Genomic DNA, 12747 nt, shown 5'->3' on the forward strand with positions numbered 1-12747 from the left:
AGTACTTAATTCATCAAGTGTAGGATCAGATAATGGGTGACCACTGAGCAGCCAGTAATATGCTGATTCCTTAAGAATAATCCCTACATGACCTCAGTTATTAACCCTAACATCATATTTCCTTGATCTTAGCTCTGACTCCTGTTTTTGACATGTTTTATTTTTTGTAGAAAATCTAACCTTTACATAATTAATTGTGGTTCCTAAATCTGATCACCAATCTCTTAAGTTGTTGTTTTCTCCTTGTAAATCTTGTTTTGTATCCAAGAATGCTTTGATATTTAAAAGTTAGTTCATAAACTAGAAAATACTTAGACCACAAAAAATTTTTTGAAAGCTGTGCTGTATTATATGTCTCCAGAAATTAATATTACTGGCAATAGAAATTTTCCAGTATTTTATACAGACTGCTCATACAAAAGCAGTGTCTGCCAGTATTAGTAACTGAAGCATCTTAGAAGCTTGTTCTGAAATGTGAATAAACAAAGGGGATACAAATGGCATGGTGATAGCTTTCAACCTTTTAGTTTAGGGCTTTGACTTATAAGCATGGGAAGTTCAGCTTGGGATAACCAATATTATCCCCATGCCTCCCAAATTTTGCACCCTGTCCCACGCTCACAGTCCCATAATTCAATGGTGTTTTGCGTTGAAGGATTACACTGCAATCAGCTGTGCCTCAGGAATCTGGTATGATAGTAGTTGAGATGTCTGTGGAGCACGGGCTGGCTTGGTTCCTGATCCCCAGCTATGCTCTCCTCTCTTGTCATGCAGAGTCTTGAGACTCTGTCTGTTTTAACAGGAATAACCCTGGAAATGGCAAGCATAATTCCCTCCGCATTAAGATGAGGCCTCTCTGTGATCATTTATGGGGTGTACATTTGTGTCCTAACACAGCTCAGTGGTGATAGGTTCTGAAAGAAGAAAAATCTGATTTTGTACTTTTAAGTACTGCAGCTTCACCTGTTCCCCTTCAGGGTTCTGTTCTCTGTCCCAGAAAAGAATTCCTGTTCCCCTTGAAGCCTGGCAGCTGTGACTGGGAATTGTACCTTCCTAGGGCTTGTACCTCTGCTGAGCCTCTCTGACTGCACTGTGATCAAAATCGCTGGAGGGCTGATAATCCTGACCGGCTTTTGGACAGCCCTCTTCACCAATTAATGTGCAATCACACAGAATCATAGAATGATTTGGGCTGGAAGGGACCTTAAAGCTCATCCAGTTCCAACCCCCTGCCATGGGCAGGGACACCTTCCAGTAGACCAGGTTGCTCTAAGCCCCATCCAGCCTGGCCTTGAACACTGCCAGGGATGGGGCAGCCACAGCTTTACAGCAATCAGAATTGTTAGAGCATGAAGTGATCAAATGGGTGTAAAAGATACCAGCGTACTCAGCTGTTTTAAAGGAAATTGTAGCACTCCTCTTCATCCTCATGATAAGTAACTTTCATTGTCATGTTTCTTGAAAATGGTTAACTGTTTTACAAGTTATTCATCTGGTTCCATGGAAAAGAAGTGAAATTTTTTCTTTTCTTGGAAATGAGCTGATCTTAATTATAATTACTGTTTGAAATATTAGTAGCCCTTTAAAATAAACATCATACTGAATACTGTTCCTTTCAGCTTTCAAAAACCTTTTATAGCTGGTAATTATACATTGTTGGGGCTTGAATTTCTACTGGAAGATGCCTCTTATTCTGCAGGGTTCCTTGATGAGTTGGTTCTGACCACATCAGTGAGCTGCCTTTTGGGAATGACTGATGTTGTTGTCCTGTCATGCTGTGCAGGTTCCTTAGTGGCAGCTATTCTAGCCACAGATGATGACTCTGGTATCAATGGGGAGATCACGTACACTGTAAATGAAGATGATGAAGAGGGTATCTTCTTCCTGAACCCCGTTACCGGAGTCTTCAACCTGACCCGTGCGCTGGATTACGAAGTACAGCAGTATTACATCCTTACTGTCTGTGCAGAAGATGGGGGAGGCCAGTTCACTACCATCAGAGTGTACTTCAATATACTGGACATCAACGATAACCCACCAGTGTTCAGCATGACCTCATACAGCACATCTTTGATGGAGAATCTGTCTCCAGGATCTGCTATTCTCAACTTCAGTGTCACTGATGCAGATGATGGTAGGTGTTTCCTCATATTCTGTATCACTGATAGTAAATACATATTTCACCTTAGCACCATATTAGAAGACCTAGTAGTAAAGGCAAATTAAGGCTATCCTTAGGATGCCAACATATGCTTAAATGCAGTGCTTGCTGTGTAAATAGAAGTTAGTTTTCTCACATTTCGCATTAGGTTTAAGTGGGTGGTTTCTTCCTTATTTTTATTTGTGGTAAATTAAAAATACATTCAAATACGGCTTTTAACTGCTGTTGCAGAAATTAGTTGCAAAGCTGTATTTTACCTAGCGCATATTACAGCAGTTGAACACCATGATTTCTCTCCTGGTGCTTAGGCTGCACACATTTAAATTAGACCTATATGTTCACGTGGCTTTGTCAGGGATTTTAGCGAGAGGATAAGGGGTAGTGGGTTCAGACTTAAAGAGAGGAGGTTCAGGTTGGATATAAGGAAGAAGTTCTTTATTGTTAGGGTGGCGAGGCACTGGAACAAGTTGCCCAAAGTTGTGAATGATCCATCCCTGGCAGTGTTCAAGGCCAGGTTGGACAGAGCCTCGGGCGACATGGTCTAGGGTGAGACATCCCTGCCCGTGGCAGGGGGGTTGGAACTAGATGATCTTAAGGTCCTTTCCAACCCTAACTATTCTATGATTCTATAATATAAGCTTTGATCTTGGGATTATTTATGGCATCCACAAGGTGTTAATGTGCTGCAGTGTAAAAGATACAATTTTTATCACTTGCTTAACCATTTTGCCATACAGTTTTTGTCCAGGCAAGAATAGTTATAAAATATGGCCATAAAATACATAAAAGTCATTCCATAGGATACTGACATTAGTCAGTGTGACCTGACATAAACTTATTCATAACACTCATAGTGACTTTACAGGTAATTTTTGTGACATGTTAAGCAACCTTGTCTCCTTTCAACTTGACACTGGCTCAGCAAAGCCCATAGAAATGTCTTGGACTGAAATGTGTGCTCCAAGCACAAAGCACCTACGTGCTTTGAGGAATCATGTTTCATGCACATAAAATAACTGAGCTGGTCAAAATTATTCAGTAAAGCAATTTTGCTTCAGGAAATGCTTAGTTATTGAACTCAAACATTTTTGTGGGAACATAAATTTTGTTCTGATGGATAGAACTTTCCATGGTAAAAATTGTGCAGCTGGTTTTGAGATCAAACTGAGAAAGTGAGTGAGAAATGATTCTATCAGATAAATCAACAAGTCAGAAATTAGAGCTTGGTGGCACTGGCTGTTCTTGCACGGATCTCTTTCACCACTCTTGTTAAAGCTTTTATTTTACATAACCTACCTATAAGTTGGAGGAGGAACTTGTGCTTGTATCATGCATATCCAGGGAAGAGATTGTTCCTTCAGACCCATAGCTAAATGGGTTTGTGTCCAGTTATTTTCCTGTTGGGAGTACATTTGGTTTAAATCTTCTTGGAAGTTAATTTCAGTTAACCATTATGAATCTGTTTTCCTTTTTTCTTCCACCTCATACATTAATTTTCATCTGCACACACTGGATGTGAACTATATCATAGCACTGACATATCATTTTACATTCTCCATGAGCTCAGCTATCAATGAAGTAAATGAGTATTTAAGGAGTAATGCAATGAAAAGTCAGATATCTTGCCTTCTGTATTTTCTGGCACACTTACTTTTCTAACAGGCTGGATTTAAAATTAATAGGGCAGAAATTTCATTCCAAGAGTATGCCAGGTTGAGTTCCCTCATAAGACTGTAACTTCAGGAAATGTTATGATCTAGTGGTGTTTCTGTTTCAAGCCTAAGCTTGTTATCCTCTCTCGTCTTGTATTTATCTGGAGTACAGAAATAGCTAGTACTGTATTCTTCTACAAGTGGCTTACGGATGGTGCACTTAATGCACACGAATATAATTCTGTTGATTATTCATGTTATATGATTATATATATAGTCTGAAGGAGCTCTGAAAAGACATTGTTTTATAGTGAGGTATGCCTGTTGTTTCAGGATAAACACTGATAAAATACAAAAGCATGGTGATAGTGCAACTGCTCCCATTTTCATTTTCTTTTTCAACAGACCCCTTGGGAAACTAGCTGCCTAGCTCAGCTTGGGCAGTTTCATATACAGATGCATGGTAATTATAAGCAACAGCTCCTGGTTATTTACAGGGTAATAAAGAAGTTAGCTTCCTTAAACACATTCATTTTGAAATTCAGATTATTTTTTTTTTTCCATGTTGAATTAACAGGAAAATTCTTAGGGCAAAGTGCAAGCTTGTCTATTTGTTAAAAAGTATAGTAAGATATTTCTCCAGGCAAAAACTGGTGGGATTTCCCAGTTAGACTCTACAGGTATTTACAGAATGGGGGAGAGTGTAGGATATTATGTCTTGTTTCATTAGTAAATAAATAAAAACAGAAACAAGACCTTTAAAGGATCATCATCGTGAAATTACTTGCTCTGTATCTGACCTCTCACTCAGAGTTTTAACAAATTAACCCTCAGATTAAATAAAATCAAAGTTCAGCAAAGAGAATGCCCCTACATTCTCCTTAAGAAAAGCCCAGTTCCAAACCTGGGGAGAGAGGATGGATGAGCCACACAATGTGTTTAAAAAGAACACTTAATTAAGTGGCAGTCCTGGCTCCACTGATACTTAAGCTTCACAGTTAAACCTATATAAGAATTAGCAGCATCAAAACTTATGACAGGACAAGGAATGAAAAGGTACAGGGAGGTGAGATGAAGAACAAGCAGTAAATTTTATAGGAACAAACACCACCATAGAAAATTCTGGGGGAGGAGGAGAAGAGTATTTTAAAGTCATTTTCTTCATTAGGACCTAATTCCTACCCATCTCCGAAGTCAATTGACAAAAATCTTGAATTGCCAGCAAGTGCTTTACTTAAGTCAGAAGACTTTCATCCATGGAATTAGTCATTTGAAAATACAGCTGACCAAAAATAGACTGGCATTACATTTTCACGCTGTTTCACTTGATTGAAGTAATGTAGAAACACTAATATCTGGCATATAAATGTATTAATTTCTTTAATTGCATTGAAATATTTTGTCTTTCATGTTTGGTTCTGTTTGTTTTATAATTAAGTTCCTACAAGAGAAGAAAAGAGAGGGAAAGATGCCAATTAGAGTAGCCACTGGGGGAAAGATAATTAAAACTAGTGCTCCTAAATCTGAGCGTAATCAACGGCAGAGATTAATAAATCTAATGCAGGAATAATTTTGTTATCAAAGCATTTCAGTTGGAGGGGAAAGAGCTTCTGAGCAAAATGACAAAACACAGCCAAGTAATCATCAGCTTAAGCAGACAGCTCGGTTTCTTTGCATGAAAAAGCACATCTGAGGGGTTAATTAGTAGTGAACAGTCTGTTAATCTACTAATCCTAAATCATACTCCTTATGATCCAAAACAAGAAACCAATATTTTCAACATTAATTATAATGGGAATAAGATAGATATTTTTATATAGAGATCTTGAGAGAGAGCGATATATCTATATGAGAGAAGACTCATTCCAATTGGGTATTCCCAAAAATGAGCTGTTTAGAGTGAACTCTGGAGTTAAAGCAGTAACGTACATTTGTTTCCTGTATGGCATATTTAAGGTAATTTTGCAGCCTTGTCAAAATTCAGGATGCATTTCCCTTACCAGAATTATAAATCTCTCCCTTGACCATAATTGATAGTTACGTTTCGATCACAAGATGAGGGCTGTTTATCTGATATTTTGGAATACCATGCCATATATGGGAAGCATACCTCTCCCCAGTATTCACACTTGGCTTGCTCTAACTAGGCTTGGGAGTTTCTGGTTGTGGCTTTTTTTAATTGGGTGGAAGAATTCATGAAATAGTTACATGAATAATAATGTTGCTTAGATGAACTGGGAAAAAGAGAGGAAAACAGTTGTTCAGTGAGCAGCAGAACCGTTGAGTCTTGGTTTCCCAAGGAAAACCCTTCAAAACCTTTATCCCTAGCCGTTGTAGACAAGGAAAAATCATGCTGGTTGCCACAATGCATTTCCTGCTGAATGAAGTGCAGAGACAAGCTCAGCCGGCTGCTCCCTCTGTGGCTGCTCCAATTAATATCCTTCCCTCTCTCTTTCTTCAACTCTTGTCAGAAAATAATTATTTCAAAGGCTTCTGCTCCACTCTGAAACTTGGCTGAAATTAGCTGGTGGATTCAGAAATGGTCATAAGGAGGCAGAACAAGCAGCACAATTATACAGTCCTCATTTCCATAGGAAATGAGGCCAGAAACATGTATATCTGGGACAGTGGGAGGAAGTCATGTTCTCTACCTTTCTTCTCCCCCCACAACAGGTTCCAACTCACAGCTGTCCTTCAGCATCGCCTCTGGGGACAGTGCCGGGCAGTTTGGCATTGACAACAGCGGAGTGCTGAGTATCAGACAGCCTTTGGACCGGGAAAGCCAGTCTTTCTACAGCCTCATTGTGCAAGTCCATGACATGGCCCCTCTCCCAGCCTCCAGGTACACAAGCACAGCCCAAGTTTCCATTATTCTGCTGGATGTGAATGACAGCCCTCCAAGCTTTATCTCCCCGAAGCTGACCTATGTCCCAGAAAACACGCCAATAGACACAGTTGTGTTTAAAGCACAGGCGACCGATCCCGACAGTGGCCCAAACAGCTACATCGAATACAGTCTGCTCCGGCCTCTGGGAAACAAATTCAGCATTGGCACTATTGACGGTGAAGTGAGGCTTACCGGGGAGCTCGACAGAGAAGCTGTGTCCAACTACACCTTAACCGTGGTAGCCACAGACAAGGGCCACCCATCCCTTTCTTCATCTACAGATGTGGTGGTTATAGTCCTGGACATTAATGACAATAACCCACTTTTTGCCCAAAAGCTTTATAAAGTAGAGGTGGGAGAAAATACTTTAACAGGGACGGATTTAATCCAGGTGTTTGCTGCGGACGGAGATGAAGGTACAAACGGGCAGGTCCGCTATGCCATCGTGAGTGGAGATGCCAATAATGAGTTTCGGATCGATTCTGTGACAGGTGTGATAACAGTTGCCAAGCCTTTAGACAGAGAGAAAAACCCCTCCTATACCCTGACAGTTCAGTCGTCTGACCGCGGGAGCAGCCCCAGGACCGACACCACCACTGTCAGTATTATTCTGAAGGATGTCAATGATTATATTCCCACATTTGAACTTTCTCCCTACTCTGTAAATGTCCCTGAGAATTTAGAGACGCTCCCAAAAGTTATTCTTCAGGTGCGTATGTTCAGCAAATAAATATCTACCTCATATAATACTATTAGCATGCCTCAGGATATGTTATTAATGTATAGTGTTTTCCTCCAAAATTAAAAAGGTGGGAGACAAGTTGCCTCTTGGCTGTAATCTGACATGCTGTGGTTGTTGGTTCCTTTACCTTTTTGTTTGTTTGGATGGGGTTTTTTGATTGGTGTGGGGTTTTTCAGGGTTTTTTGCTTGGCTGGTTTTGGGGGCTTTATTTTTTTGTTTGTTTGTTTGTTTTTTGTTTACCAGAAGTTTATATAATACTTTGGAGTTTCATTTGTTTTCCTTACCTATCTTCCTGCCTACCACAGGACTTAAAGAATTTGCTTTATATCTCAACTCAATCTCAACTTTCATGCAACAAATCTTTCAATCTGATGATCATTGCCTACTTGGGATGGGGCTCCGTGCCAGACACTGAAAGAGCACTAAATGGATTTAGTCAGCAGGACATGCAATGCTTGCTTTGATATGAGGCTCAGCTTATACCAGATTATCTGTGGTTTCCACTGAGCCCCAGCACAGTCATTACTGTATTTATGCTTGAGAAAAAGAATTAATCAACCTTTTAATATTTTCAAATTATGCTTTTAAGTCCATCATCACCGTGTTAAGTCATTTTTATAATTATAGCTAATTTATACTAGCCCTTAAACCATTTGTATTAATTCAATCTGTTAATTTGGATTGTAGATAACCATAGAATCATATAATGGTTTGGGTTGGAAGGGACCTTGAAGATCATCTAGTTCCAACCCCCTGCCATGGGCAGGGACACCTTCCACTAGACCAGGTTGCTCAAAGCCCCATCTGGCCTGGCCCTGAACACTGCTGCGGATGGGGCATTTATTTCTTCTATCCCAGATTTCACAGACCCTGCATTCAGCGACTCTTGATATTTCTTCCCACTTGTTTGCATTGCTTTTATAGGTTGTAGCAAGAGATGATGATCAAGGCCTAAACAGCAAACTTACTTACGTGCTGGTGGCTGGGAATGAAGAAGGAGCCTTCACCCTCTCTGCCAGTGGAGAGCTTCGCGTGGTGCAGAGCCTGGACCGGGAGGCAAAGGAACAGTACATGCTACTGATCACAGCTGCTGATGCAGGTAAAGCAAAGTGGTCACTTGAAAGCATTGCATTCAGGATAGAAAAGAAATATTTTCATGGTGGTTTGAAATTTTAGTGGATGGAGATTGGTATCCAAACTGCAGTTTAGATCTCTGTAGGGAGAGCTGGGCTTACCTGATGTCAAATGATTTCTGGAAAGCAGGGTATTTTTTTTTCCTTATCTCTAGTTTTCTGATAATAGGACTCACTACAAATTTAGGTGGGTTGATTTTTTGCCCTGCAGTAGTAAGTGGTCCTACCTAGGTCATAAGAGCCTCATGTATTGCAATAAAAAAAAACCAATATAAGTAACAGTAAAATCCAATATAATGTTGTCATCAGAAATGTGCAAACAGGTCAAATCAATGACCAAAAAACAGCTATGACCACTCAAATAATCTTACCAAAATCTTATGCCTGAAAAGTAACATAATTTCCTTATCAAATTTAAATTTTCTGCTTTGCTCAGCCTCCAGTCATACATTTGCTCCAGAATCCGAAGTATAATACAATTTTTCTCAGTTTAAAATGGGATGTAGATTTGTGTTATGAAGACTAATTGCACTTTCACTTGGGGCATCAGAGCACAATATTCTGTTTTCAGATTTGGTATGAATATTAGTAACAAAGTCATCCTGCATCATATTCTGGATTCATCTACAGTCCCCCACGGTCTGATGGATTTAATTTACTGCAGAACTTGTTCTTACTTTCTAATACCAAAAATAGAAGGAAACTTGTCAGCTTGTTGACAAGTGGATACAATTCTGTTTTCTGCCATATTGTGTGCCATATCTTGTATCAGTGACAATATGTATGGCTTATATTTTCCTATTGCAGCAGCACTCAGGTATTTCACAGCCTGAGCACAGCTGAATCTGCAGTACACAATTTTAGGACTGGATGTGTTATTTGTCTTGCACTTTGGATAGAGATAACGGTATGCTTTCTATTTTTTACACTGGCTTTCCATTACTTTCTAGTTGCAAACTGCTCACTTGTGACTTTTACTTGCTTGGACTTCAACCACACTTATTATTCCTTCAGAAGCTGAGGCTGGTTTCGTAAGGGAGATCATATCTCTGATGTCTGTTTACTCTCCCAGTCCAAGTCAGCAGGAGTCGGTTAGGGCTGTACATAACTAGGTCTACATATGAAATATCCGAAGGTTGAACTGATAAGGGGTGTTGTACAGCCAACAATTATCCTTGGAAGAAGGATGGGAGCAGAAGACAGTTGCATTCCGTGCCTAGCACTGTAAGCCAATAGTCTGACAACAGCACAATCTTTTTTCCTAGAGTACGGTTCCTAAAAAATATGAAATCCAGGAGATTACCCAACCATACCAAATTAAAATATTTATTTGTGCTGGGAGATCTCTGAGTTTTGGATAATCCAGGGGAGTCTAATACATGAGGTGACTGAGGCCTTTGCCCTAAGGGGCTGACAAGAACAGCAGTAAGTTTTATTAGTTCCTGTGTTTAAACATATAGATATTATGCTGAGTAAACACTGTATGAAGCTACCTTTTTTTTTTGTATTTGCTGTGTTCTCATAAAGCTAACTCATGTTATTATTCCCTGTTATCAGTGTTAAAAGGTGCTAGCAAATGTATTCAGAAGCAGATGTTCAGTAGTAGCTTTAAGTTAAATTTAACCATTCTGCTGTGTTTAAGTTTACAATCTGACAAATCCACACTTAGCTATAGTTTTCAACCAACCTGGTGAATAACACAACATCTTCTAATTAGACTGAAGACTTGCTCTGCATGCGTGCCATCAAAGAATGCCAATTTAAAATCATTTTAGTCACATTTTATCTAAACTAAAACATCAGAAGTAAATATCCAGCTTCAGCAGAAGTCAGTGCCAGAACTTCCCTTAATTTCATGGGAGCAGGATGTGGACCATGGTCATGATGAACACACTTAAAGTACTTTAAATATATTATATACTTAGTAAATTCAAGGGCATCCCTGCCATGTTGGAATTAGTCATATGGAGTTCAAGCAGTCTAGATGGTAAAGAACACTGGCATGTAATTCGTTGGGGACCTCTTATAAAGCCGTGTATGTCACAGTAATGTGGAACAAATGGACCAAGTTGCAGGTTGTGGGATTTCCGTTGATCTTTATGTCTCAAATTTGATATTACTGTAAATTACATTATCGTACATAATATGCACATGTACTTCTGTAGACATTTGGCACTGAGTTAGAAAAATATTCTGTGAGAGGGAGCCTTTCTAAAATAATTGCAGCTTCTGAAAGAAAGATGGCAATGCCACAATCTAGAAATGGGTAAGAAAAGTGGTTTGAGTACTATGTGCTTGAGCAGCTGCTAAATATTTATGAAAGAAACTCACTGGTATGTCCAGCTCTTTGCCTAATGTAGCTATTTCTTTAGAGTGTCTCAGTTTGTATTTGTTTGTTTATGCTTAGAAAGAAGGATTTTGTGTAAAGGCAATACAATTTGAAACACACATGGAAAACTTCCTTTTTTTTTTTTCTTTTTCAAGGAAGCAGACACAATACATACACAGAAGGACCTTTAGACATAAGAACTGATGGATTCAAATTCAGTTTTGGCTGTCTTCCTGATCTCCCTATAGATAATCAAGGACTTCTTAATTTTCTTATGTTTATTATTACTTCAGCAACTTGTGACTGTGGTTCTTACACTGTTACCCTAGCCTGTGTATGGGGAAACTGATGGAAGAAGAAGGATTTTTAATTTTTCATTGTTTTTATCTAGAGGTGTCAGTCCAATGTACTGTAGACAATTCGTGGCCTCAGAAGGGGCAGCTGCTTTGGTAATGGTTCTTATTTCATCCTCAGTACCTTATGGGCTTTATAGCCTGTATTAGCAGGGCTGCATAAGGTGTGGTGCCTGCGATGGCTCAGAAATCTCTGCTTTGTCATGCCTTGCAGCCATGCTCTTCCAGAGGCCAGATCTCAGCCCTGGGCACTTGAGAAGAGTTGTTGCGTTATTAACAGTTAAGCATGCCAGTCAAGTCAGACGGGGAACGCTGGTGGGACCACATGCACCAGCAATAGAAATCCAGTCAGTAGTTGAAAAAAATGCTTTCCCAAGCAAGAGCTCCCCTCAGGCCCAGAGAAGTCAGTCATGATATATGCATATTCCTGGCTCTGGCGCAACTATTCCTTGGCCCTGCCTGCTAATCCTCCACCCGGTCCTCAGGGTAGATCTTGGGTCGGCAGAGAGTCTTCCCTAAGCTCTGGGGGAGGGAGAAGACTGATAAAACATTTTTCTAGCACTTGGCTCAGTGATCTGTGGCCATGCAGCCTGCTTCATGCCCAGTTTCCACAAGACAGCCTGCACAAAGATTCTTGATTTCAGTCTTGTTTTATCATCACTCTTCCTTTACTTCTGCCCTTCCACTCTGCTCTATCTACTGCTGTGTCTCAGATACAAGACTTCCACTCTAGACAGTGAGGATTTACAAAGACATGCAAAGTGTACATCTCTAGGAATGCACAGCATCTTCCAAAGTTGGACACCTGTAGCTCTCCTCAAGAAGTAAAGCATAATTCAATCCCAAAGTTCAGCCATCCCAATTCAGAGACGTTTTTGCAGCACAAGCTGTAAGACCAGAGTGCATGAATTATAAATATAATGACAGGCAAAAAGATGGACTGTGGAATAACATGATAGTGTTTAGATTGCAGATGCTCCCCCAAAATGTCTGCTAACATAAACGCTAAGAAACCTACACGTGACTATTTGAATGTGTCTTTACAGGTCTGTTTCTACCACATAAATCATTTACACTATGCCTTTCTTCATGGCAAAATGGTTGGGAAAAGAGACTTTCTAAAGTTTGAGGGTTTTTAACCCCATCTGGTGGGGATGCAGTGCTGGGTAAACATTCAGCTCTGGCAGCCTGACAAGAACTGGTGCAGCTGCTTTTATCATCCCTGTCTTTAACTCTTTGAGCAATTTTCTGGACAAATGTTAACATTCCAACAGTCCTCCTTTTATTTATTGGTTGCAGGGATGTTGAGTAGCACATCTGGAAGCCTGCTAGCTGCCCGGGACTACTGTTTAAATAAACTGCAGCCACCATCTCTTGATTTGGTTTGTCAGAATGGCATGTTAACACAATAAAATCAAAATGTGATGTTCCTAATTAGAATCTGTATTCCTGTGGGTATTTTAATATACTTTTTATATATAATTTAGTAT

General features: G+C 39.8%; 1 protein-coding gene across 1 annotated transcript in view; it reads left to right on the forward strand.

The window, feature by feature from the left end:
- The window catches only part of FAT4 (FAT atypical cadherin 4), a 131929-nt gene that overhangs the window by 72338 nt on the left and 46844 nt on the right, over window positions 1–12747 (forward strand). The window contains exons 4-6 of the mRNA XM_061472183.1: window positions 1784–2134; window positions 6487–7409; window positions 8367–8541. Coding sequence (XP_061328167.1) covers window positions 1784–2134; window positions 6487–7409; window positions 8367–8541 — 1449 coding nt within the window. The remainder of the gene's footprint in view (window positions 1–1783; window positions 2135–6486; window positions 7410–8366; window positions 8542–12747) is intronic.

Source organism: Pezoporus flaviventris, unplaced genomic scaffold (assembly GCF_033815535.1).
Source record: "Pezoporus flaviventris isolate CSIRO_AGI_PZ_B2104156 unplaced genomic scaffold, CSIRO_AGI_Pfla_v1 ptg000070l, whole genome shotgun sequence".
Taxonomy (NCBI): domain Eukaryota; kingdom Metazoa; phylum Chordata; class Aves; order Psittaciformes; family Psittacidae; genus Pezoporus; species Pezoporus flaviventris.